The sequence below is a fragment of the Netta rufina genome (genome assembly GCF_964035555.1).
Source record: "Netta rufina genome assembly, chromosome: 16".
Lineage (NCBI taxonomy): Eukaryota > Metazoa > Chordata > Aves > Anseriformes > Anatidae > Netta > Netta rufina.
In genome coordinates, this window is record NC_140140.1 from 15,556,523 (window position 1) to 15,581,176 (window position 24,654).

Sequence of the window (24,654 nt, forward strand, 5' to 3'; positions counted from 1 at the left end):
ATAACGTGCGTAACAGCGTATCTGTAAATTGTGAAAATGATCATTAAAGCCCGCAAAATAGGAAAACGTCGTTTGACCCTTTCTAATAACGGCTGCCATCTGTTCTCCCGTTCTGGATGATGTGTATGCTGACGTCTGCTCTTACTGCTTGGGCTTCCCAGTGCTGAGATGTCTTCAGCTAAATGAGAGAAAAAGTCTGGGCAGCGCTGCTAAAGCTCTTTTCCGAGGGGTGAACTCGGGGTTTGCCCACCTGCGTCACTTGGCGCTCCGTGTTATCACCACTCAGCCATCTCTCTGAACCAGCACAAGGGAATTCAGGGTGTTTCCCTCCCAGCTAAATATAGTCGTAATTGCCTCGTGGCAAGGCGCTCATCTTTAATTGCTCGTCGCCAGAGTTGTCCCGATCCCCACGAGGGCTGTTTTGGGGACATGGGTCAACGCCTTCGAGTCCTGGACACCGAGCCAGGAGGGAAGCGAGTATGAATTGCTCGATCCATGTTTCTGCCTCCGTTAGCTGGTGCCATGGGAGGGCTGGGGTGGTGGCAAGCTGGCCTTTGGGGTCTTGGGTCTTGACCCCAACTGAAATGGGGTTGGCAGCCGGGCAGCAGCTCAGGTCCCACCGAGGATTTCATCGCACGGCTTCTGCTCCATGCTGGGGAGCTTCACGGCCAGGTTTCCTCTGGCTTCTCTTCTGCCAGCGGGCTAAAGCGGTAAATTCAGATGGACTGCGGGCTGTCAGCTGCTTCTCTGCTTAAAAAAAAAAAGGGAATTTCTCCCCCGGAGCCGGAGGGTGGCAGTGCTGCAGAGAAGCCGCAGTTCCCCAGCACGGCTCCGGCTGCGAGCACCCCGCTGCCTGTGGGGTTAGGGTTAGGGTTACGCTCCTGGGTGACCTTCCTCTGGTTTTGGGGTTTTGTTTTGGTGAGTAGTGAGCTGCCCTTATCTGCTGGTGAGCAGGGCCGGCTTTGTCCGGCCGCGGGGCTATCTGAAGGACGCCGACGTGGTATCAGCAACCACGATAGGGATATCTGCTGCCAGAGAGGGCTGGGAGCCCGTGGAAACAGCAGGAAGCATCGTGCATGGGCCCTGCTGTGTTAAACAGGATGCTAGGAACGTGTTTCTGTACGAAATAAGCTCTAAAGGAAAAAACTGGGCTTCTCAATGGGGAAGAGATGCAAGAAGGGGAAAAAAAATGGGATGGTGGAGCAGGACGCCCTGGTCTTGTGAAGAAGGACGTGAGCAGGGTCAGTTGTCACCTGCACCTACTGCAGGAAGGTGACTGCTCCCTTCTCTCACTCCCGTACCTCATCATTACTGACAATGAGATGATTTTACCTTCTCTTTAGTTAAATCTCCTTCATATTTTTTTTTCTTTGTTTTAACAGTCGTTGGCTGCGATTCGGCTCTTCTAAAACCGACGTTTGCGCCTGTGAAGAAGTGATTCTTTGTCCTTTGCACCAACAACTTTTCCACTTTGGGATTTTTTTTCCTCTAATTATTCCCTCCACGAGGGAGTTTTGCCCGTCTTCCTGGTCTTTCGCGCACACACTAAGGCAGACCTCAATTTCTAAAGCAAAAAATTTCAATTTCTGCCTAAGAGGCAGCTCGGTTTTATAATTGAGCTGTCCTGACTGTGGCCGACGCCTGTCCCTGTCCCTTTGGTTTTTGCAGAGTGCAGTTTTCCCTTCCTCAGCCTGGCAGCTGTAGGATTTCCTTGTTGTTTTTTTTTCCTCCATACCCAGCTCATTGTTTCCTCCTCTTCCTTTTCACGTCGGTGTTGCTAAGATTTAGTTCCTGTGTTTTCTGATAGCGTTTCCTCTCCGAAGCCTGCTTTGCACAATTTCCTGGGAACGCTGCCTGCTCTCTGCAGCGTTGCTGTCGCTGTCGGACGTTTCCTGGTCCGTGTTTCCTGCCTCGGAGCTTCTGTCCCAGCACCTCTGGTCAAAGATCTTGGTGTAGCTGCACCCGCTTCTAGGTACAGCTGCGCCTTCAGCTGCTCGTTTGGGTAAAAACGTGACCATCACGGCACAAACCAGCTGGCCCGGCTGGCAGGCAAAAAGCAGCAGCAACGAGACAGGGAGCGAGAAATCCCAGTGGGTGCACCTGCAGCTGGAAGAGGATGGCTGTATGTTCTGGCCTATTTCTGCTGCTGGTTCTGGTTGTTATAGCCTAATTTTAATCTTTGCTCCCCGTTGCTGGACAACGCTAAATGATTCCAGGAGGAGGGAGGTGACCTTGATGCGATGCCCTATTCCCGGGTGGGTCTTCAGCTCCCTGATGTGTTTGTTTGGAGGAGTGATTGAAAGGATCTCAGCCTGCTCCCGGGATGTTTTTGGCCATTTGGTCAGGAGCATTTTCTTCTGCAAGCAGCACTGCTCTGCGCGTCCTCTGTTGTCCAGAAAAATGACCTTGCGGCGACATTTCTTCTGCCTCTGTCCTTAGAGTGGAAAAGTGGCTTGGGGGATTGGTGTCGTCACACAAAACAAGACACGTGTGGCTTTCTCCAAGGCTTCCACCACAGGGGGAGGCTGCGATGGCTCCGTTAGGTCCTTGGGCAGGAGCTGCTGTTCCAGTTTGCTGCTCCAGGCAGACCAGTGCTTTGGGGAGAGGACAGCGCTGCCCCCTCGCAGCCTCTGAACAGTCTCATTTCTGTTCCTGAACCAGAATATTGGTGGATGGAGGCTGGTAATTTTAAGTGACAGCTCTATTTAGGCAGCGAGGTTATTTTTCTTACCAGGCCATGCGCTCCCACCGCTGCTCGTACCGTAAGCACCCGGTGTCACCCAAGCAGGCGCTGCCAGCCGTGCCTGTGCCACCCCAGCTGTGTCCCCATGGGATGGAGACAGCCCTTCAGCTCCTCTCGTGCTTTAAGCCTCAATCCAGGCTTCTCAGAGCCACACACTTCGCTGCCCATCCTGCAGGCACAGTGGCAATGAAGGTGTGAGCTCTCAGGGGGGGCGAGCTGCTGCACGCGCTTGCCGAATGGTGCGGAGCAGGGCGCTCTTGTTAATGAGGCGAGGCCATTCCTGCCGGTTTTGGGGCTTTTTGGGGCAGTTTCAGTTCGCTTCAGGAAGGAGAAAAGCCTGAGGTTAGTCGGCTTTAGCTGAGGGTTGGGCTGCAGCTCCTGTTCTTGCTCCGGTAACTCAGGTGCGCGCTGCTCCGCAGGGCAAAACGGCTCCGGGAGCGTCTCGTTGTGGGGTGCCCCCCTGGGGGCTTCTGTGCCCACGGGGTTCTCGCCACTGCACCGGCCACAGGAGGAAGCAAACACGAGCTGCCCGAAGCCAGGGAGCTGCCTTGGGGTGGTGGGGCTGGCAGCAGGAGCCCACAGAGCCGGGAGGGGAGACCCGTCCTCAGAACCTACCGGTGGAAGGTTTGCCACACGAATCCCACGTTTCCCAATTACGCACTTCTTCGGAGAGCGGTGTATTGCAAATCATGCCACAGGCCCGCGTCTTCGGCAGCTGAGCAGCTCCCGTGTCAAGCACCTCTCGATTTACTGATTTAGCCTTTTTTTTTCCTGACTTATTTACTGCATTCCTAAACGCTTACCTTACTCGCCGCGCTGCCTTGTCTGCGCCGAGCCTGCCTCGCAGTGCAGGGAGCTCTTGAATAGGTTCCAGATGGGACTGGCTTCAGCCTTTTTTATTTATTTATTTATTTATGTATTTATGTATGCATTTATTTTATTTTTTTTTTTTTTCCAGTGGGGCTGCCTTGCCTGAGCAGCCCCTCTCCAGGTCACGGCACCCTGAGAAAAGCTGTGGAACCGGCAGGGCTTGGGGTTGTCTGAATCACGCGTTCCTGGGCCCCGGGCTCGGAGATAAGATCTCGTGCTTCTGCAGCAGGGAACTGGGTTCTGGGGAAGGGACCTTGCCCGTGCAGTGAGTAACTTCCAGCACGACCCCGTTCCTTTAGCAGCAGAGCTCTGGCTTCCCTCGGCACAAGGCTCAGGGTTTTTGTGCAGCTGCAGCACCGCTGCCTTCTCTCCCTCCTTGTTCAAAGCCTATTCCTAAGCAACTGACAGCAAAAAGTCGAGGTGGAGATGGAAAAAGCATCGTCCCTTCGCTCCAGGACCCGTGGTGTGCATGGTGAGCTCGCTGGGTCAGCTTTGGGGCTTTGGTGCACGGCGTTGGTGGGGAGCTTACCGCCTGCAGCAGCCCGTTAGCAGCCGGGGAGGTGGGTGCTGCACTTTATTTTTGATCAAAAAGTGCCCCCAACGGAAGCCTTTGGGTACAACTGAACTCCCCTGGGGGAGCGTGCTCCGAAATCTGTCCCTCTGGCACAAAGCTGAGCCACGCTGTCACGCAGAGGCAGGATGAGAGCTCCCTGCGCTGCACCAGCGGCCAGGACGTGCTGTCTAGACGAGATGGGTAACGGCGTCTTGCACAAGGCACCGAGCAACAGGAAAAAGGGCTCTGGGAGGATCTGAGCAGAGCAAAAATAAAGAAATAAACCTTCCCTGCCTGCGTCGACGAGAATTGTGCTCTGACACAGCCAGGGAGCAATAGAGGCAGCTTCTCTGGGAGGTGGCTTGGTCACCTGCTGGATTTCTGGTGCATACGCAGAAAATGCAGCTATTTGCACCTGGGGAGTAAATGAGTGCCAAGAAGCAGGATTTTAAGTGCCGAGTACAACTGCAAAAGGTGCCTTGTCTCTGCCCCTATGTAGGTTTGCGTACTGAGCGGGTACAAAATGGCCTAGAAAAAAATAGAATAAAATAATAAAATCCAGGCTTTTATGTTTCCTTCTGAGTTTCCCCTTTCCTCTCGGGTGGGTAGGGATGCATTTTGCTTTCTTATGGAGATGCGTGCTCAGATATGCTGGTGGGAGACAGCGATTTGGCTCCCACGGCACTGGCTGTGGTCCAGCGCCAGCGATATTTGTTATCTGAGATGTCAGAAAAATAGCAGTGAAAAGAGATGCCGCTGACTCAGTTGTGCTGCGGCTTATTAACCAAGTTCTGACTCAGCCTGCAAAATTTGGGTTGTTTTTTTTTGTTTTTAGATTAACCCCCGCTGGACAAGGCAAGGCTGAGCTGGAGATGATGCTTTTTAATTAATTAATTTATTTTTTACCAGCGTGTTGATCAGCCTTGCAGAAGGGGTGCTTGCATTCCCCTTGGGACTGGCTCTTGGTGCCCTGGGCAGGAGCAGGGTGAGGCTCCTGCGACCGATTTGGAGCAGCATTTGTAAAAACTGACTGCTGAGAGCGGGTGGCCAAGCACAAGGACCCCCCCCCCTCCTCCTGCCCGCCTCCTCGAGCTGATTTCTGCCTTCTCCTGCCAGGCTGCGTGCCGTGAGCTCTCCCACGCAGCCCCCGGGCTCCTGCCGCTCCTAATGCAGGGGTAATTTTTTGGCTGTGGCACCGAGACGGCTGGGCTCCACCGCTGGGCTGTGAAAGGTGCCGAAGAAAAGCAAATTTCTCCTCGCTGGGCTCAAATTATGCCGTGCGGGGTCTGCCTTGCCGTGGGAGATCTCTCAGGAGCGCAGGCTGAAAGAGGCTGGTAATTACTGATCTCACATCCCACGCCTCCTGCTCTGCTCTGGGCTAGGGCAGCACCAACGTCTCGCTCCCGTTAAGGAGAGGGCAAAGAGAGGGGCTGAGGGTTGTGCAGCCCCAGATAAGAAGCCAGAGCCGGGCTCCTGCTCTTGCTGGAGCCCCCGGGGGAGAGGAGCTTTTTGGGAGCAACCTGGGGCAAGAACCTCCCTGGTCCTGCTGTGCTCTCCGTGCTTTCCTTGCTTGTGCTGGGCTTTGCGCACTGGTGCTCGCTGCTGCTGTGGCTGGAGCTGCTCCTGGGATGGCTTGGAGCTTGGGCAAGCGCCTCCTCCTCCATACCCTGAGATCCTGGTGTGGCAGCAGCCCTGGGACAGGGAGAAGGTGCCAGACCCAGTCTGACAGTCGAAGAGCACCACGTTTCTCCATATGGCTGCCAAAATCCTGGAGCTCCCATCCCGCCGCCGCCGCGTGGGCAGGCTCCGGCCACGCTCCTCCCTCGGTGCCTCTCGCTTCTCCTCCATCAGCCCCCCCCCCGCCCCGGGGGCCTCTCAGATGTTGCATCTTCCCTTGCCAAACCTCCATCTCGCTCTGCTCGGTGCCTGCGGTGCGCTCCTCGCCGCCTTCTTCCTCTCCCTGCGCGAGGAAGCCTCTGCGCCGCCGCGGCCACGCGCGGGCGAAGGACACGGTCATGTTTCGTGGCGCTCACGGAGATGCTGAGGGCCAGGAGGGAGCAGTCCCGCAGGGGAGAGCGTCCCAGGGCGAGGTAGGAGCTTTTGGGGTGCTGTGGCCTTCGGGGTGCTGCGGCCTCACGCACAGGAGCGCGTCTCACACGTGCGCACCAAGCCTCGCGAGCGCAGGCACCCCCGCAGCGCCGCACGGCTCGAGCAGGCACAGGCTGCGGGGGTGTTTCGGAGCGTTTTTATGACTCAAGCTGGGGAAGATGTTGTTAGAGCAAGGCTCTGCCTGCTGCTGCTGCTGCTGCTGCTGCTGCTGCCTCTCAGGAGAAAGGGGCAGAGGCGTGCGGGGCGCCCTGCGAGCTGCGGAGAGCGTCAAGGCAACAAAAGCCGCCGCGGAACGGAGAGAAATAACGGAGAGAAATAACGGAGGGAAATGCCTCCGTGGTTTCAGACGCTGAGCTGCTGCGGAAATGGTGTGGTGTAGGAGCAAGTGCTGCTCGGCGGTGCTGCAAGCCTCGTGCTGCAGCCGTCCCCGCGGGGTGAGGCTGGAGCCCGGTGATATGGGCAGGGAGTGGGGCCCACGGGGGCCAGCGGGCGCAGGAAGGGGCCGGTACCCCGGCAGGCACAGCGGTGCCGGTGGTTTTTCCATGGCACGGGCTGCAGAGGAGCTGCTGCTAATTGTTGCACAAAGGGAAGGCGCTCGGGGCATGCTGGAACGCTGCTCCTGGTGTCCGGGCAGTGTTTTTGGGGGCTGCCCCTGGGTAGTGCTGCACAGAGCTCCGTCACCCCGTGGGGACAGCGGTCAGCATCGCAGCGAGCCCGCGTGGGCTGGGGAGCTGCTGCTGCCCTCTCACCCCGCGGGGTCTGAGGGCACGTGGGAACGAAGCGATCCCTGGCTCCATTCCCCTCTGACCCTGCTGCTGGCGTGACCCCGCAGTCTGCTGCTCCGTCCAGCTGCCTCCGAGCCAAGCTCTCGTCCCTTGTCACGCTCTGCTCTTCTGCTCAGCTCCTGCTGCAGGAGCCCGTGGCCTTTTATAGCCACGGCTGGACAAGGCCAGCACCTCCCCAACAACACTGGAGCTGCTCGGTGCCTTGGGAAAGCCCAAAACGGGGAGGTCCTGAGGTCCTGATGAGTGTGCTCCCCCCAAGACAGCCTGCGGTGGGGCTGGAGGTCGGCACGGGCGCCTGCGCTGCTCCCCTGGGCATAACGGTGGCAATTTGCTCATGAGATCTGAGCAGAAAGCTGAGCCTGGGCTGGCCACCCGCTCCCCACGGGGTCACCCCGTGTCCCTCTGTGTGCTCCCCGTGGCGTCACCCCGTGTCCCACCGCGTGCTCCCCACGGCGCAGAGCGCACGGCACCAGGCAGCGGCTCCACGTCGGGGCTGGAGGCTGCTGCTGGGAGCTTGCCAGGTATTTGAGGCTTGGTGTGGTATTTACTGACGCTCACCACAGCCAAATAAAACAGAGGCTTTGCCATCTGCCCTTTTGCCACGCACTGAAACCTTCCCTGTGCTTCCCCGGATGACCCATGGGGATCCCCGGATCCTGGATCTCCGCGTGGATGGCCTCTGCCACAGCCGCTGGCAGGGTGGTACCTTTTGTGCTTCGTGTTAAAGAATTCAAACCACGAAACTGTGGCTCGACAGGAGGGGAAAGGATGGCTAGGATGGGTGATCTGAGGGCTAGGACGTGGTGCAGGGTCTCAGCTGGCCTTGGGGGGCCCAGCGGGTTGGGGGGAGCAGCGGTAAGGGGCACCAGGGACTGGTGGTGCTCGGGTGGGCTTCCTCTCCACGTCTCCCTTGCAGGAGAAGCCAGGACTGCCGCTGTGCAGGAAGCTCTGCTACGCCGTCGGGGGCATCCCCTACCAGATGACAGGCAACGCCTTGGGGTTTTTCCTCCAGATTTTCCTGCTGGATGTGGTGCAGGTGAGCGCCGCGCGCGGTGCGGTTCTCTGCCAAGGGGCTCGGCGTAAACCCAGCAGGCTGGCGCAGGGGTGGAGTTCAAGAGGCGTCCAAAGGTGTCCAAAGCCCCTGTAAATGCTCTCCAGAATGAGTTGTTCACTCCAAATCCCAATTTCTCGATGCAAACCCCGTCGGTGGGCACACGGGAGGTGTCTCCAGGCCATTTCGGTGCCTGAAGCGGTCTCCAGGGGATGCTGGCTGGAGCCAGCTGCGTCGTGCTGGCTGCTCGCAGCTTCCACCAGGACTTTTTTTTTCTCTTTCGAGCCGTGCTTTCTGGTTCCCCTCCAGCTGGAGCCCTTCCACGCCTCTCTGATCCTTTTCCTCGGAAGAGCCTGGGACGCAGTTACTGACCCTGCTGTTGGCTTCCTGGTCAGCAAGAGCCCCAGGAGAAAATACGGCAAGCTGATCCCATGGTGAGCGTCCGTGCGGCGCCTCAGGGGTGAGGTTTTGGGCTCAAAAACCTTCCAAGGAGGCAGCTGGGATGCTGCTCTGAGAGTTTGACGTGGTTGTGGCTTAGGAGAACTATGAAAGCCAAACATCCTCAGGTCCTGAGGGTAACAAACCTTGCAGTGGGTCCGCGTGTCGCTGCAGTGACAGGAGGAGTGTGCTGCACACCTGGGTGCTTGCTGATTCCCCGAGGCCTCCCATGTTTCAGGCCGTGGTGTTTGGTGTCCTGGAGCCCTGCGGGGGCACACGCAGGTTTTGGCACTGGGGCTGTGCCAGGAGCTCTCCACCAGGCGCTCTCCATGAGCAGATATTGCCCACAGAAAGCCCCCAGCTTTCTGCCGCAGGGCGAGCGAGGACTTCGGGTGTTTCAGCAGAATAAGAAGCTGCGAACAACTCGGGAATGACTTTTTTTTTGGCAATCTTTTTGTTCTCACCCCCTTTCTCCTCCCAGCCCGAGTGCTGGAGGTGCCCTCGAGCGGAGCTGCCCCTCGCAGATCCCCATCTCACAGCCGGGCTGCGGTTTGGAAGCTGGGGACGAGGCTGCAGCTTGTGCAATGGGAAGCCTGCCCGCTTATCCGGAGGCACATCTGACCAGCTCTGCTTCCTCCCCAGGATTGCGTGCTCCACGCCATTCGGGGTGCTCTGCTACTGCCTGCTGTGGTCCACCCTCGCGGACGGCGCCCCCGCCTCCCTGAAATTCCTGTGGTACCTCTTCACCTACAACTTCTTCCAGATTTGCATGACTGTAAGGGACACGGTTCCTTCCCGGGGCATCATCCTCTGCTGCCGGGGTGTCCCGGCCACAGCCCCTGCTGCGAGGGAGCTGGAGCTGGGTCTGGGAGATGGGGAGCAGGGGATGGGGAGCTGGAGCGGTGAATTTTAGTGCTGGGCAGCCTGTCTACGGTGATACAAACCTCTCCATCGCTGCTCTGTTGGAAAAGCAAAAAAAAAAAAAAAAGAAAAAGAGGGCAAAAAGCCACCCGAGAGCAGGGGAGGGGGGCCCGGGCGGGTTGTGGCGGTGGAGCAGGGGAGCAGCAGCCGGAGCTGAGCGCTCGGTGCTCTCCCCAGTGCTACCACGTGCCCTACTCGTCCCTGACGATGTTCCTGGGAGGAACCCAGAGGGACCGAGACTCGGCCACCGCCTACAGTAAGTGCCCGTGTCCCTATAACCCGGAGACCCTCCCCGGAGCAGAGGGGAAGGAGTTTCTCAGCTTTGAACAAGCCACAAAGCAGGTGGGGTGAAGCAGGATGCCATGAGACCAGCGTGGTCTTCTGCAGGGCACAGGACCCAGATGCATGATTAGGAATCCTAAACGCATTCCAGCAGTCACTGCTGGAGCGAAAGGGAAAAAAAAGAATGAGAGCAGGTAGAAACAGCAGGTCTCTTCTCCTCCTGGGACAGCTGTGGATGTTGGTGCCTCCAATTCCATCCCCAAAGCTGCTCCGTGGTCCTGAGGGCCGCGTCCCAGCAGCCGGGGGGGCTGTGGGGCTGAGGTTCCTCTCCCGGCCGCCCGGCAGGGATGGGGCTGGAGGTGTTCAGCACGCTGCTCGGCTCGGGGATCCAGGGGCAGATGGTGGGCGCATCCCACGGCCGCCTGACGCACGGCTGCTCGCTGGGGAACGGGACCCAGCCCAACGGCAGCACCCCAAGCCTCGCAGGATGGCTGGAGGGCACGGTAAGGACGGGTCCCGACGCGGGGCAGGGGTCGCCCGCGGTAGCCGCGGTGCCACCGCGCTGCCTCTCGCTTTCCAGCGCAGAGCCTACGTGTCTGCCTCCCTGGTGCTGGGCTCCATCTACTGCCTCTCCTGTCTGGTTCTGGTTTTCGGGGTCAGGGAGCAGCCGGGTAAGTCCGTGCGGGTGCAGCCGGGTGGCGAAGGGGGGGGGATTTGCAGAGGTTTTGTGGGTTCCTAAAAGGGGGAGCAGCCTGCGGAGAAGCAAAATCCTGCACGCAGCTGGCACCTCTGTGTGGTCATCTCCGCACCGAGATGTCAAACTCCAGCTCCTCGCCCAGCTGAGCTGCACCCGGACACGGTGGCACCGTCCCCCTGTGCCTCCCATCGCTGCCCCTGCGACCCCGCTGTCTCTCCCCAGGGCCCCTCAGCCCCCTGGGGAAGGCTGGGCTGCCCTTCACCCGCTGCCTGAGGATGATCGTGGGACACAAACCCTACGCCCAGCTGCTCTGTGGCTTCCTCTTCGCCTCCCTGGCCTTCCAGGTGCGAGAGCTGCTTCGGCAGGAGGAGAGCTCGGGGGGGGGGGGGAGGTGACCCCGCACGCTATCACAGCAGCGAATTCGGGACCCTACGAATGTCCCCGTGTCACCTTCCCAGGTCATGCAGGGGATTTTTGCTTTCTTCTGTATCCACGCCGCGGGGCTGGCCGGGAAATTCCAGCATTTGGTGCTTGTCATGCTGGTGAGTGGGCGCCAGCGTCACCCCACAGCCCTCGGCACCGCTGCCAACCCGCAAGGATGTCCCCAGGGCAGAGACCAGCAATCCTGGGGGACATTGCTGAGCTCCTTTGGTTCCTCCTCAGGTCACAGCTTCCCTCTCTATCCCCTTCTGGCAGTGGTTTTTGGGGAGATTTGGGAAGAAAACGGCAGTGACGGTGGGCCTGGCGGTGAGTTTGCCCCCGGTTGTGGCTGTGGATCGAGGAGCCTGCCCAGGACCCATCACAAAATGTGTGGGGCAGGGGCAGCGTGGCTCGAGGTTCGGCAGAGCCGTGAGCAGCAGAAAGTGCCCGAGTGCTTTTGTTTCTCCTCTTCCTCTCGCTTCCCCAGCTGATCATCCCGGCCCTGGTGGCCATCACCCAGGTGAGCCACAACTTCCCGGCCTTCGTCCTCCTGATGGTGGTGGCAGGCTGCAGCATGGCCGTGCTCTACCTCCTGCCCTGGTGAGCGGGGGCACCTCTGGACTCGGCTGGGGGGGCTGTTGGGGATCTGCTGTTGGTTTCCAGAGTGGTTTCTGCAAGGGATTTCCCTTTCTGCTGCCTGCAAAGCTCTGGGAGCAGCGGTGGCCGAGCTCAGGCAGCACCAACATGGGTTTCACCATGCCCACGGGGCTGTCTGCGCCCAGGTCCATGCTGCCCGACGCAGTGGATGACTTCATGCTGAGGAACCCCAGCTGCCTCAACCTGGAGGCTCTCTTCTACTCCTTCTACGTCTTCTTCAACAAGTTTGCAGGCGGCCTTGCCGTGGGGATATCGACGCTGGGTTTACAGTAAGCCCCCACCGAGCACTACCTCCCTCCCCCCAGCTTTGGCAGCCCAGCACAATTTTCTGGAGCATCTGAGTGGAGATGCTGGAATGAATTGCAGGGGCACCCAAATTTGCCTTTCCAACATAGGAAAGGAGCAGAAAGGAGAGGGAATTCCCCCAATACAGCCTCTAGAGGAGAGCGATGGAGGTGCCCGCTTGCCTTTGTGCAGGGGGCTGGTGGGGAAGGAGAAATGTTCTTTAGTTTTGCAGGTTACCGTGCCGGGGACTGCACGTACAACCCCTCCGTCACCCTGGCCCTGAAGCTTCTCATGGCCCCGGTCCCGATCACCCTGCTGCTCATTGCCATCACCCTCTTCTGCCTCCATCCCATCAACGAGGAGCGGAGGAAGCAGATGAGGATGGAGCTGGAGGCGATGGGGTAAATTTGAGCTCCCTGATGGAGCCGCGGCGCCGGGTGCCTGTGTTGGTCCCAGCCCTGCAGAAATTGGGCGCAGGGGAAGGACTGCGTGTGCCCAGCTCTCTTGGGATGCCTTTCCCAAGGGTTTTAGGGTTATTTCAGGGGCTGCTTCCAGGTTTCACGAGCACTTGTGTTCCTTTTAACAGGCGTCAGGCACGGTGCGGCAGCTCGGAGCACCACCAGGGCTGACCTGGGTGAGTTCAGCGGGACGGGCAGGGGTTTGCTGTGCTTTCAGGATGTGCTGGGGTCAGGGACAGCCCTCGTTTCCTCTTGTTTCCCATTTCCATGTCCCAAAGGCCAGGCTGGCAGGGGTCCTCGGCCTCTCTTCGTGCAGGTCCCAACAGATCTGAGCAAGATCCGTGCTGTGCAGGGGAGAAGGGGCCCCGCCAGCCTCACCGCGATGCTCAAACGCGCTGCAGTGAGGAGGTGGCACCTAAACATGTGGGATGCACAAAGACCACGGGGGTTGTTATTGACAGAAACTCGATTTTTTAGGGAAAATACCACCTGGATAGTGCGTCTCTCTGTGCTTAGGCTGCCTTTTTATAGGAAAAAAGGTTTACAATTTCTCTGAGCGTGGGTGAAGTTCCAGCCAGGAGCATAAAGCTCGTGCAGGAGCGGTGATATTGGGGGAGCAGCTCAGTCAGGAGCAGCTGAGTGGCTTTTAAATCGCAGCCCACGGCCACATCTCCCCCAGCGCTTCTCGGCACCCCCACGTCCCTCCTGGCAGCAGGGGGAGAGCAGAATCAGCCCTCCAGCCACCAGCACCACGGCTCCGCTCAGCACCGCGCCGAGGCAGCGGGAGAGACCGGGGATTTTTAGGGCTAGGGCTGCGTCTGACCGCTGGCTGACCTTGCAGCTCTCCGGTCCGGTGCACACTGGCAGGATCTGAGCAAATTACTCCCCGGTTGGGCGCTGAATTAATTTGAAGCCTCGCGGCACAGCTTCGCCACGGGCGGGAGGAGATCGTGCTTTAGAGACACATCAGGGCATCTGCAGGATCATCGCAACAGCCCAGCTTCAGAGTAATTTCTCAGAAACACAAAGTGCTTCCTTTTTTTTTATGCCCATTTTACTTTTTTACTTTTGTTTTGTTTTGTTTTTTGGAGCGTGAAGGATGTTTCTTGCGAGTGCCCGAGTCCACGGCCGGGCGCTGGGATGTGCTGCCCTCCGCCACCACGTCGCTTTTCAGCCTCGCTGCCCACAGGTTTACAAACGAGCAAGAGCCTTCGAACCACAAGGCAACACCCCGCTTCCTGGGGTTTTAACACCCTGCAGCAAGCATTAATTATGTTCGAAGGCACACATTAATTGGGCCAGAGGCAGGGTCTGAGTGGGGGCCCCCACCCTGCAGCACGTGCGGGCAGTGGGCTCCAGGCTCCTGCAGCACAGGGTGGCTGCTGGCCTCTATGGTGCCCGTTATACGGGGAGATATTTCTATACACCAAAAAAAAAAAATCTCGTTTGTTTTTTATGCTATTAAATCTGAGCGATCACGCTTTTCCCTCCTGGTCTTTATTCCTCCATGTGTTCCACCAGCAGCTGATCCAAAGGGCAGGGAGAGCTTGGAGCAGAATTTATTTATTTTTTGGGGGGCTGTTGTGTTTTTCCCCAGAGTTTGAACACCAGAACCTGAGCTGAGCCCTCCCTTGCTCCAGACCAGGGCAGGTCGGACCCAGGGGCTGAGGTCTGCCCCTTCTCCTCCTCATTTATTTTCTTCCACCCTCGTTTATTTTCTGCCCTGGTGGTGCTCAAGGAAAGTCACAGACCACGGGCAGGAGCTGCACCTTACACCTTTAATGTGAAATAATAACGCTACAGCTTAAAGAAGGGAAAAAAAGACACACAAAATTGGGTATTTTTGGTATTTAAAAGAATGCAGGCAAGGAAGAGAAGCAATTAAAGTAACAGATAATGGGATGAAGCGGGTTTTGAGTGTCTCCTCGTGTCCTATTTTCACGCACTTGCAGAAAATCCTGGGTTTTTATTCACCTCCTGCCTGTCCTTGGCACTTCTGCTCCCCTGGGGCTGCTGAGTGAGAAATGAGGCCGCTCTGAAGCGAAACCTGTGCCTGGACAGATGAGTTTTATAAGCTAAATAATAATAAAAAGAAGCAGTTTCTGTTCCCGTTAGAAAGCCCCCTGAATTGCCCAAAGCTGCCCTTTTTAACGTGGAATTGCCCAAACCCCCGCACTGTGCTTCCGACCCTGGGGACACCCAAAACCCTTGAGGGCACAGGAATGGGGATGTGAGATATATTCACAGTCCTATTTTGAAGACTGAAACATTTATTATAGAGAGGGAAAAAAAAAGGGGACGGAGGGGGGGGGCTGCACCGAGCCCGGCTCCGGTTTCCCCGGCAACCGCGCGGTGCCAAGATGGCGGCCGAGGGCCGGGCAGGAAGGAGAAGGGGGGGGGGGGGAAGCGGGCAAGATGGCGGCGGGGCGGGGCGGGCTGGCGGGCGGGCTCCATGGCGGCTGTGGCGGCGGCTGCGCAGCCCCGGGCCCCTCCTTCCTCGGGCTGCGGCCGCTGCGGGTGCGCGACGAGCGGCACCGGCGGCAGCACCGGCACCGGGATGGGTGTGCACGTGGAGACCATCGCCCCCGGCGACGGTGAGTCGGTGCCCGGGGATTTTTAGGTCTTCTTTTTCTTTTTCTTCCCACCTTCTCCTCCCCGGTGCTCGGCCCGCTGCTCCGGTGTTGGTGCCGGTACCGGGCCCGGTTGGCTGACGGTGTGTGTGTGTGTGTGTGTTTCTCCCCGTAGGGCGGACATTCCCTAAACGCGGCCAGACCTGCGTGGTGCATTACACGGGTGAGTACCCCCCCCCCCCCCCCCCCCCGCTGCCGGTACCGGGGAAGGGGGGGGGGGGTATCGCGATTCGTGTCGGCCCCGCGACAAAAAGTCGCGATATAGGAGAACGGCCCCCACCGGGATGTGCCCCCCTATCCCCCCAAAAAACATCCCGGGAGCCTGCGGGGACCCCCGGGCGTGTGGGCGGCCGGGCTGGGCCGCGGCGCTCCCCGAGGGAACGGGGCGGGGGGGGCCCCGGGGCGGCCCCGTGAGGGGCTCGGGGTGGGCGAGGGGCGGCCCCCGGCGGGGGTGGGGGGCCCCGGGGTGCCCCCGGTTGGTTTTAGGGCCGGGGGGGGTGCCCCCGGTTGTCCCTGTGGGAGTTGATTTGAGCACGGGGGGACCCTCCCCCGTGGCACCGGGGGGGTTTTGGGGTAGGAGACCCCCCTCTCGGGGGGCTGTGAGGGGTCGGGGTGAGACCCCCGGTGCTCGGTGTGGCCCCTTGGGACCCTCCTGCTGCAGAGGGGGGGTCCCTGGGGAGTAGGGGAGCGGTGCCGTCCCTGTGGCCCCCTCCCCAATATTCCCCTTGGGGGTATCTTGTGGGGTGCAACCGGGGACCCCCGGCCCAGCCCGGGATGGATTTGGGGTGGGGGCGCGCTGGGTGTCCCCAGCTCTGCGGGATCCCCCCCCGAGGGCTCTCCTGCGGGGTTTTTTGGGAGGGCAGCCCCACAGCCGAGGCGGGTGACGTTCCACGCGCTGCACTTTGACGGTTTCTGTGGATTTTGCGAATAAATCGACGTTGCCAGCCTGGAAAACGCCCCAAATGGAGAGGGTCTCGCCTCCCCCAAAGGGGGTCTCTCCTCCCCAAAGGGGGTCTCGCCTCTCCTCCTGCAGCTCCAGCTCAGCATGTCAGCCCCTGAAACCCCGCGATGAGCAGGGCTCGGCCCATCTGGCTCTGCTAATTCCTGCCCCCCCCCCCGGCAGGAGGAAGATGAGGATGAGGATGATGGTGCCGGGCCGTGCACAGCGAAGCCCTGCAGAGGAGCAGGAGGGCTCTGCGGGCCCCCCAAAAAGCTCCCGCGGGGCTGTCTGAGCTCGCCGTCCGGCCCATCTGCTTCTCCTCCTTCTCCCCCCACACCCCACCCTGCATCATTTTTAATTCCCTGCTCGGGAGGAGAGGAAGCAGCTCGGGCTCTGCCGGCAGCCCCCGTTTCCTCTGCCGGTGGAAGAACAAAGGGACGCTGGCAGGCAGTCAAGTGGCTCTCGGTGGGCCAGCCCTGCCTCCTGCCAGCCCTCGCGGCTCCCAACGCCGGCTCCTCTCCTGCCAGCCCCTTCCCGGCAGCAGCAGGTGATAAGCTGGGCTTGGGAGTGGTTCTCCGTTTCATTTTTATATAGTTTTTGTTGTTACCGTTGTCTCCTTTTGGCATTTATCCCACCCACCCCGGGCAGGCAGCCGAAATGGAAAGCCCCCAGTCCACCGCGCGTGGTGCCCTCAGGCCACCGTGCCCCTGCTGTGTCGCTGGATGCTCCCCGCGTCCCCGAGAGCAGAGAAGCGAGTTTAGCTTCCCAAAAATAGGGGAAATGGTTGATTTCCTCAGCCCTGTGGCTCGCTGTGACATTTATCGAGCCCGGAGCAGCGTGGGGGCAGCGGTAGGGGCGCGTCGGTGGCTGTCCCTGCGCAGAAACCCACAGGGAGCGTTGGGCACCGCGAGCCCTGCTGGGCGTGCAGCGCCTCCGCTCTCCCTCCCCGAGCTATAGATTTGCAGTCGCTTGATTAAAATCCATTTTTGGGAAAAAAAAAAAAAAAAAAAAAGAAGAAAAAAAAAAAGCCGGGGAGCTGAGGGAGGAGGGGGGATTACGGGGAGCCGGCTTTTCCCATCCTTTGCACCCCCGGGTGCTTCGTGGCTGCTGGTTTAATTTAAGGCAGGCGTAGGGATGCTGTCCCCTCGCCCCAGAACCGGGGTTTTCTGCCCCTCAGCAGCTCCTCTGCGTGGGTGAGAGCAGTTTTTTCATCCCAGGTTTGTGAGGGATGGACAGACGGACAGGGCAATGCTCAGGGAAGGATGCGGAGAGCACAGCATCCTCGTGCCTCTCGGCTCGGGAGCCACCAACCCCTCGTGCTGGGATTGTCCCAGCAGCAGCAGAGATGTGTGCGTGGGGGGATTTGGGGCAGCTGAACCTTGTCCCTTTCCTCTGGTCCCAGTCAGGCAGGGAGAAAAGCTGCTCCAGCAGCGCTGGGCTGAGGGAATTGGGGATTTGGGAGGTCCCCGTGGGGTGGGCAGCGGGGAGCCAGCTCTGCCTCTCAGTTGGAGTCGAGCCTGCAGGGGAATGGAGGAGCTGGCACAGCGGGGCTTTCGAAAGAGCCTTTGATGTGAAATGTGCTACAGGAGGCTGTTAAAGGAAACCAAACGGAGGGTAAAGTCCTCTGATGCGCTGAGGAGCGATGGCAGTGGGATGGGAGGGTCGCTGGGGAGCGTGGGGAGCGCGTAGCTGGTGGCTGCAGCCCTGATCCTGCCTGGATCGGGCTGGTGGGGGGCTTTGCTGGCGGGGTGGGGGCTCTCAGCACCCCAAAACACAGCCAGGACTTGGGGTTTCAGCCCTCCTGGTGCTGGGAGCAGGGTGGAAGAGAAGAGAAGAGAGGAGCTGGGGGAGCGGTGGCCGTGCTGGGGAGCACCGGGACTGGCCCAGCACCTCGGAGGGAGCTGGGCTCAGAGCAGGGATTGATGCTGGAGAGCTCTGACTTTTTTTTTTTTTGGCAGGATGGGCGCAGAGGGAGCAGGATGCGTCCCCAGAATTGCTGTGAGGGCTGAGCAGGGCTCGGCAGGGCTCAGGGCTCTTCCTGTTTTGCGCAGCACCTCGCGCGCTGCCACGCTGGCCCAGCAGCAGCCTGCGGTCGCGAGACGTTTCCTACGGGGGTGAGCAGCAGCCCGGCGCTCGCAGGAGCCCAAAGTGCCTGTCCCCAAGCCGTGTGTGGGGTCCCGTCCTCCTGCAGAGCCTCTTCCACCTCCGGCTGTAGGAACCTGCTGGGTTGTGGCTTCGGAGCGGCTGCGAGCAGCTCCAACACCGAAGCTCAAAACCCGAAGCGCTGCGCGGAGCAGAGGCGGGCTTCAACCTCCTGGCACGGGGCTGGAGCGGGTCCTGGTCGCTCCTCAGGTGTCTCAGGGCCCTCGAGTCTTAATGGGAAAGTCTTAAAGGGTTTTCCGTGCCGTCCCTTCCTCCAGCTGGAGCAGCAGGGCCAAGCCGCGCGTTGCTCCCGGCCGCAGCGTGCCAAGTGTGGCAGAGACCTGGCAGCGCCGCGGCTGCTCCCCAGAGCCCCCCCCTGTGACGGCAGCAGCCCGTCTCGGCCACAATCTCCACGCTCTCCTCTTTGCTTCGTCTCCTCCGAGCCCCCCGGTGTCTTTGGGGTGGCTCCAGGAGCCGTGGTGGCCCCGCTGTGGGGTCCCCAAGGCGGCGTCACCGCGATGAGCCGGGACGTGGCCTGGGCCGGCTCCTGCTGCTGGCTGCCCGCGGAGTCTTGGGGCTTTGCCTGCATCCAGAGGATGCTCGGCCTTACTAATGGCTTTGAGATCTCATTATCACCTCGCTCGGGGCCGGCAGGGATGAGGAAATGGTTGCTCATACACGTCGGAGGCTGGAGGAAGAAATCTCCTGGGAGCCTCTCCGGCGGAGGATGTGCCGGAGATGAGGATGCCACCTCCGAAGGGCTGCAGCCTTTTTTTTTTGTTTCACCGCTGCCGTGGTGGTGGGGGGCATCCCACGGCCCCGTAACACGGAGCAGGATGAGCCCCACGTGCAACCAGCACCTTCCTGGCTCGGGGGATGGATCCTCTGGGCTGGCGCAGGCATCTCCATGGGGGTAACCCCTCTGTCCTGCGGGCGGGGAGCTGCCCGCTTGGAAATTCTCCCCGAAGCCAGGTTTTGGGAAGGTGAGACCTGTGCCAAAGGGTGCGTGGCGACTCCCACAGCACCAGCGGTGCTTTTGGGTTCGCTCTCAGCTGGCTCACTCCATGCTGCTGCAGGAAGCAGGTGCCCCCAAGGGTTTCCCATACGAGAGGGTTTTTGGCTGCCTCCAGGTCCCGGGGGCTTTGGGCACGGAACCGAAGTGTGGAGGGGATGAGGGGAGAGCGTGGCCTCTGCTTTCTGCTGGCAGGGTGAGGGCCGTGCTCATTTTCATCACCCGATTTTGGGGTGGGGAAACCACGGCCGCAGCCTCTTCCCTTTCCCTGCAGCAGGGAGGGGAAAAAGGGTGGGCACAAGGTGCCCCCTCCTGCACCTCCCCGGTACCCCGGGACCCCAGAGGGCACGGGGCTGAGCTCGGGGCAGCCCGGGGCAGCCTTCACCACCCCTCCTGGCCTTCCTCAGCCTTCCTCACCTGTCCCCAGGACAGGAGCGGTGCCAGGCAGGGCTGGGAGCAGGCTGAGCACCGAGAGGTTTGTCCTGGAAGGAGGAAACGAGAAAAAGCCAGATTTGCTGTTCCAAAGTCCAGAGCTGCAACGGGGGGTGAGCGGCTGAGCTGCTGCTGATGCTCTCAGAGCCTGGGGCCCCCGCGGGGAGCTTTTTGCTTTCTGTGGAGCTCAAATCTCACCTCTCCTTCCCAAAAATGGGGCAGCAGGGTTCCCTGTGCCGTGGTGCGGTGCTAAACGGGAGCAGGCTGCTCTGGGAGGCCAAGGGGGATGTGCAGCAGCCTGCTGTGATGAGCTGCTGGAGAAAATCCTGCCCTGGGTGGGCTCAGGGGGGTGCTGGCCCCGTCCCCGGGGACCGTGGGTGTCCTGTACCCGTGTGGCTGCGTCCTGCCCTCCGTGCAGGTGCCCTGTTTCGTGTTTTCCCTCGCCCCTGGGCAGTGACTCAAGGGTTTGGGGAAATCACCGCGGGCCGTGCGCCGCTGGACGAGGCGACAGGTTTGTTTCTCGAGAGACCAGGTTTTTTCAGCCAGAAAAAAAAAACAAGTTCCGGGCTTTTTTGGGGAAGTCGAGAAGCCAGAAACGTTTGCAGCAGCCGATGGTTGCTCTTAGATTTCAAACCCTTGGGTGCTACTCGTCAGCAGCTGCCACGGGCACAGCCTCTGCCTTTTTATGGCCGCGGCAGCCTCAGGAGAGAGGGGACGTGGCTGTTCCTGGACCCGGGCAGGGGCACGGGGAGCTGGCAGCAGCCTCAGGACCCCACAACCCCAGACGTGGCTCTGCAGGCTCCATCCCAACGCTGCTGCAGTGACCCCAGAGCCCTCGGAGCTGCTGCTTTTGGGGTCTGCGAGCCCTCAGCTCTGGTTCCTGTGCCCACAGCCCTCTCCCAGCTCCGTGTGCCGGCGGTGTGGACACCCCAGGTACAAAACCAACTTCTCCGGGCTCTTGGTGGCCATGCAGGGCTCCCGGCGTGGCCGTCGCCTGTCCAGCAGCCAAATTTCTCCCAGCAAAGCCTCAGCTCCTATGAGGCAGCTCCGGCTGCGAGATTCCCCAAGAAGGTCACGCAGGGAGCAAGGGAGGGACCGCGGCGAAGGGAGGAAATTCCTCCCTTGCTCGTGCCGTGCCGGGGGAGTTATATTTAGCCCTGGGGTATCAGTCGGAGCCGTGGAGCCTGCGCTACGTGGTGGGGGCTGCAGGACGGGGGCTGCCCGGGGCACGTGGCACCGTCTCCCCCCTCTCCCTCAGCACTCCTGGGCACGGTTTGGCTCCTGTGGGGCCAGCAGCGTGCGAGGATGGAAACCTGCCCGGGTGGCTCATGCCGTGAGGAGCAGCTGGTGCTGGGAGTCCCATCCTGCTCACCCGAGGGTGCTCCCGCAGCCCCGGTCTGCAACAGGAGGTGCTGGTGAAAGGGAGCTCACCCCCAGGCTGGGAAATGAGGCTGCTGCAAATCCCCTTTGACTCAGGGCCACGTGAGCTCCACCGGGGCGACCGTCACCGCCAGGTGACAAACGGCCCGGCTGCGTTTGCGTGGCTCCGTTCCTGGTGACGAGCCTCATCCCTCCTCTCCTTTCTCTCCCCAGGTATGCTGGAGGACGGGAAGAAGTTCGATTCCTCCCGCGACAGGAACAAGCCCTTCAAGTTCGTGATGGGCAAGCAGGAGGTGATCCGGGGCTGGGAGGAAGGAGTCGCCCAGGTACCCGCCGCCTCTCTCCGCGCGCGGGCGCACCGGCGTGGGCGCGGATGGCTGCGTGCAGCTCTTTTATCTCGCCCCCCCCCCCCGCCCCCCCGTTCCGTGCTTTCCTCCCCCTCCGCCACGGGAGGCGTGGGCGTGAATATCATCACCTCCTGCGTTTGCCACCTGCCAGATGGCAGGAACGGAGCAGGGCCGGGCCTGAGGAACACCTACGGCGCGCGCCGGTGACTCAGCGGTGACATTTCTCGACTGAGTCAGCTCCGCGGGGAGCGCTCGGGGGGCTCCCAGCTCCCGGCAGCGACGGCTCCCGGGCTGCAAAACCCACGCAGAGGCTGGGAGGGATGGATGGAAGGATGGAGGGATGAAATGAGGGATGGAGGGATGAAAGGAGGGATGGAGGGAGGCTTCTCGGCACGGTTCGGCCCCAGCGTGCGTGACTGCGGCTGGGAGCCGGCGCCCATGCCGCGCGCAGCACGAGGATGCTGCCATCTGGAGGGAACGGTCTGGCAGTCCCTGCCTGGCCCCAAAAACACGTGCCTGAAGGACGTGGCTAGCCCGGCTCAATCTGTGGCAGCCCTGCTCCTTTGGCAGCCTGTGCCTTCCCCTTCTGATGGTTTTCCCATTCCTCTTCTGCCCTCGCTCCTTCCCAGCGCAGGGAGAGGAGCAGAGGCCGGTCTGTGTCCCTCCTGCTGCCACTCTCACAATATTTGCACATCTCCTGACATCCTTATCCCTTTCCCTGCCCCTAGATGAGCGTTGGTCAGCGGGCGAAGATGACCATCTCCCCAGATTACGCCTACGGCTCTACCGGCCACCCGGGGATCATCCCACCCAACGCCACTCTAATTTTCGACGTGGAGCTCATGAAATTGGAATGACCTACCCCAACGCCCTGTCCTCGGGTAAGGAGGGGGCTGCAGGGGGGCTGGGGGAAGACTCGAGCCCCCCCCCCCATCTTCTGCCTTTTGGGGAGGGGGGTGGCTGGGGCTGTGAGAAGGATTTCTGGCTGTGGGAGGCTTGGTGATTTGGGGATCCCTCTGGTGACACAGGCAGTTCCCAGCAGGCTCGTGCCTCGGGGACGTTCTGGTGCTGGCTGATCGTGCCTCAATTCCTTCACCCTGTGTCCCCGCTGCCCCTTTGCACCTCATCTCCACCCCCGCGTGGGTCCCACGGTGCAGGCAGGATGGGGCCGTGCTCTCCGAGCCATTTCCCCCCCCCTCATCACCAGGGCTCGACTTCTGCTTTGAGCAAACCCTGCGGTTTGCAGCGAGAGCCACTCTGGCTGAGCGTGCTCCTTCCCCCTGCGGGGCTTGGTCACGGTGCCTCCTCTCTTCCCCCAGGCAGGTTTGGCACATGGAGGAATCCAGAATTCTCAGCTTCAAGAAGAGTGCACATGACTTTGTACGGAGCTTTTCCTGATAGCCCACTACACTCATTGTATAACCTTACACCTTGATTGAATGCCTTTGGTCACTAAGCTTTGCGTCTGACTCTTCCTCCTCGTATCGTGTTTTTATGTCTTTTTAAACTATACGCCGTAAACCTCAACTCTTTTATTTTTATTTTTATTTTTTTTTTTTAAATTGGGGGGGGTCAAGTCCTTCATCTTATTTTTGTTCCAGGTGTAGTTTTGACCGGCAGCACGCAGACGGGCTGACCTTTTAGCTAGGAGTCATTTGAAGGCGAGGAAAACCCGCTGGTTACTCGCCTCGGTGTGCAGATCTCTGCGGTGTTCTCAAACCAGAAAATTGCTGCTGCAAAAAAAAAAAAAAATAAAATAAAAAAATAAAAAAAAAAAGCCATAGCAGGGTGAGGCTGGCGAGGCGGAACGGATGCGGGGAGCGCAGCAGTGCTAGGATGGTGTGTAGTCACCCCGCCTGCACCCGAGGAAGCAGCGAGTCCTCCCCCTGCTCCCCCGGGGCCACCGCAGCATCGCCGGGGGCTGCTCTGCCCCCGCGCCCCCCTCCCGGCTCAGCGGGTCCGTCCCCAAACCCACGTTTTGGGTTTGCGGGGACGGGGTGCCCGTGGGAGCTCCGTTGCGCCCTAGAAATTCAAAAAAAAACTTACGTCGAGCTTTTTTTTTTTTTTGAATAAAACCACAAAAATCGGCAGACAAACGGAAGGTGCTGTCGGCAGGGGAGGTGGCGGGGGGGTTGGTGGGGGTCAGCTCGCATGGAAACACCCCCCCCATGTGTGTGTGTGTGCGTGTGTGTGTGTGTGTGACCCCCCCTCCTCCTCTCCCTTTTGGGAAGGAAACATCAGATCCCGGTTGTCCCCGGTCTGAGCCCCCCCGGCCTTTTTTCTCCTGCCACCTGATGCTGGTCATCGCCGCTTCGTCTGGTCTCCTGCGCCGCGTAGCTTCCCCCCCCCCCCCCGCTGCTGTCCTCCTGCCCCTCCTCCCTCTGCCCCGCGTAGTGATTTGGTGAGAGAAATTGAGAAATCGCCGCCGTTCACTTCCTTCTCCGCCGCCTAAAGGTATCAAGTTTTATTATTGCAATAAAAACGCTTTATGCTGGCTTTTCTCAGCCCTGTGTCTCCCAGGTTTTTTTTTTTTTCCGGCTCGCGGGGCGCTGGGGAGGGCCGGCCTCCTGCCCTGGGGTGCAGAGGGAATAATTTGGGCCCCCCCCCCAATAATTATTTGGCGCAAATAATGAAGCGGTGTCCTGCTGGTTTTGCAGCATCACCTCGCCACAACCCCGCTGAGCATCGCCCTCAGCATCCGGCCTTAGGGCTGCGACAGCCCTGATGGGTGCTCCCTGCCCCAGGGAAGTCTTATTTTGTCCATTTTTGGGTCTTTTTGGGGCTGGAAATAACTCCTGCCTGCCGGGTTTGGCAGGGGCTTTGCTCCAAGGGGGTGGCGGGGGCGATGCTGTGGTTCCTCACCTGCAGCCCCTCTTTTTTTGGTCTTTTCTTGCAGAAGCTTGCACGCTCGGTGGTGGGGAAACATCTGGGGGCTCGGGGCGTGGGTGCTGCTGCTCTCGCTGCCCGTGTCGGGGCCGAGGAGCCCACAGGGCACGGGGCTGAACATCGAATTCAAGGCTCAAGGTCCCCAGGGCTGGTGCCTGGTTCCGGCCTTTGCTCCGTTTGCCACGATCGATAACGCGGCCGGGGCGAGTCCCCGAGCTGCAGCGGGGCTGTGAGAGCCACGTTTGTGTTTCAGGGGGGCTGTGGGGAGGCTGGAAAAGGCGCTGGAGGGAGCTGGTGCCTTGGGAGAAGACGCAGAGTCTGCAGGCTGGGCTGCCACCCTCTGGGCTCCCCGTGCCCGCAGCACCCAATTTGGGAACGTTTTCGCCTGGGTGCCTCGGGATGGATGTTCCCAAGCGTCCTGCTGACCGCACCTGGGCGGAAACTCCTGGTGAGCTCGGGTTTCTCTTCCTGCAGCCTTTTGCCTTAATTATTAACCGGTGCCAGGCTGTGCCGAGGCGCTGGGAGCAGAGATAAAGCAGCACCGAGGGGGGGGGGGCTGGGAGGAGGAAGGGGCTGGAGGGGGCTGCTTGGGGCTGGCCCTGTCCTCCTGTCCTGC

General features: G+C 60.2%; 2 protein-coding genes across 3 annotated transcripts; both read left to right on the forward strand.

Moving 5' to 3' along the window:
* Positions 1-6,181: 6,181 nt before the first annotated feature.
* On the forward strand, positions 6,182-13,489 carry LOC311215301 (sodium-dependent lysophosphatidylcholine symporter 1-B-like; the record flags this gene model as incomplete). Its single annotated transcript, XM_084296399.1, has 15 exons — positions 6,182-6,256; positions 7,977-8,096; positions 8,421-8,545; positions 9,192-9,324; positions 9,648-9,726; positions 10,098-10,255; positions 10,333-10,423; positions 10,672-10,793; positions 10,908-10,991; positions 11,113-11,196; positions 11,357-11,469; positions 11,652-11,795; positions 12,036-12,212; positions 12,398-12,445; positions 13,361-13,489. 14 exons carry the CDS (start codon positions 6,182-6,184, stop codon positions 12,438-12,440), a joined length of 1,548 nt encoding a protein of 515 aa, XP_084152525.1. The 3' UTR covers positions 12,441-12,445; positions 13,361-13,489.
* A 1,242-nt stretch (positions 13,490-14,731) lies between these two features.
* Positions 14,732-23,646, forward strand: FKBP1A (FKBP prolyl isomerase 1A). 2 transcript variants are annotated; one of them, XM_084296584.1, is made up of 5 exons: positions 14,732-14,863; positions 15,015-15,062; positions 21,019-21,131; positions 21,881-22,033; positions 22,476-23,646. In XM_084296584.1, the coding sequence occupies exons 1-4, from the start codon at positions 14,827-14,829 to the stop codon at positions 22,007-22,009; spliced, it is 327 nt and encodes a 108-aa protein (XP_084152710.1). In that variant the 5' UTR covers positions 14,732-14,826; the 3' UTR covers positions 22,010-22,033; positions 22,476-23,646. The 2 variants fall into 2 exon arrangements, with proteins under 2 accessions (XP_084152710.1, XP_084152709.1); XM_084296583.1 differs by having other exon boundaries at positions 14,736-14,863; positions 22,472-23,646.
* Positions 23,647-24,654: the final 1,008 nt, after the last annotated feature.

Bases quoted from the DNA above. Each gene is read 5' to 3' on its own strand.
- FKBP1A (XM_084296584.1), top strand. From the start codon at position 14,827: ATGGGTGTGCACGTGGAGACCATCGCCCCCGGCGACG. The intron at 14,864-15,014 runs GTGAGTCGGTGC...TTCTCCCCGTAG, and splicing joins GACCATCGCCCCCGGCGACG to GGCGGACATTCCCTAAACGC. The intron at 21,132-21,880 runs GTACCCGCCGCC...CCCTGCCCCTAG, and splicing joins GGGAGGAAGGAGTCGCCCAG to ATGAGCGTTGGTCAGCGGGC.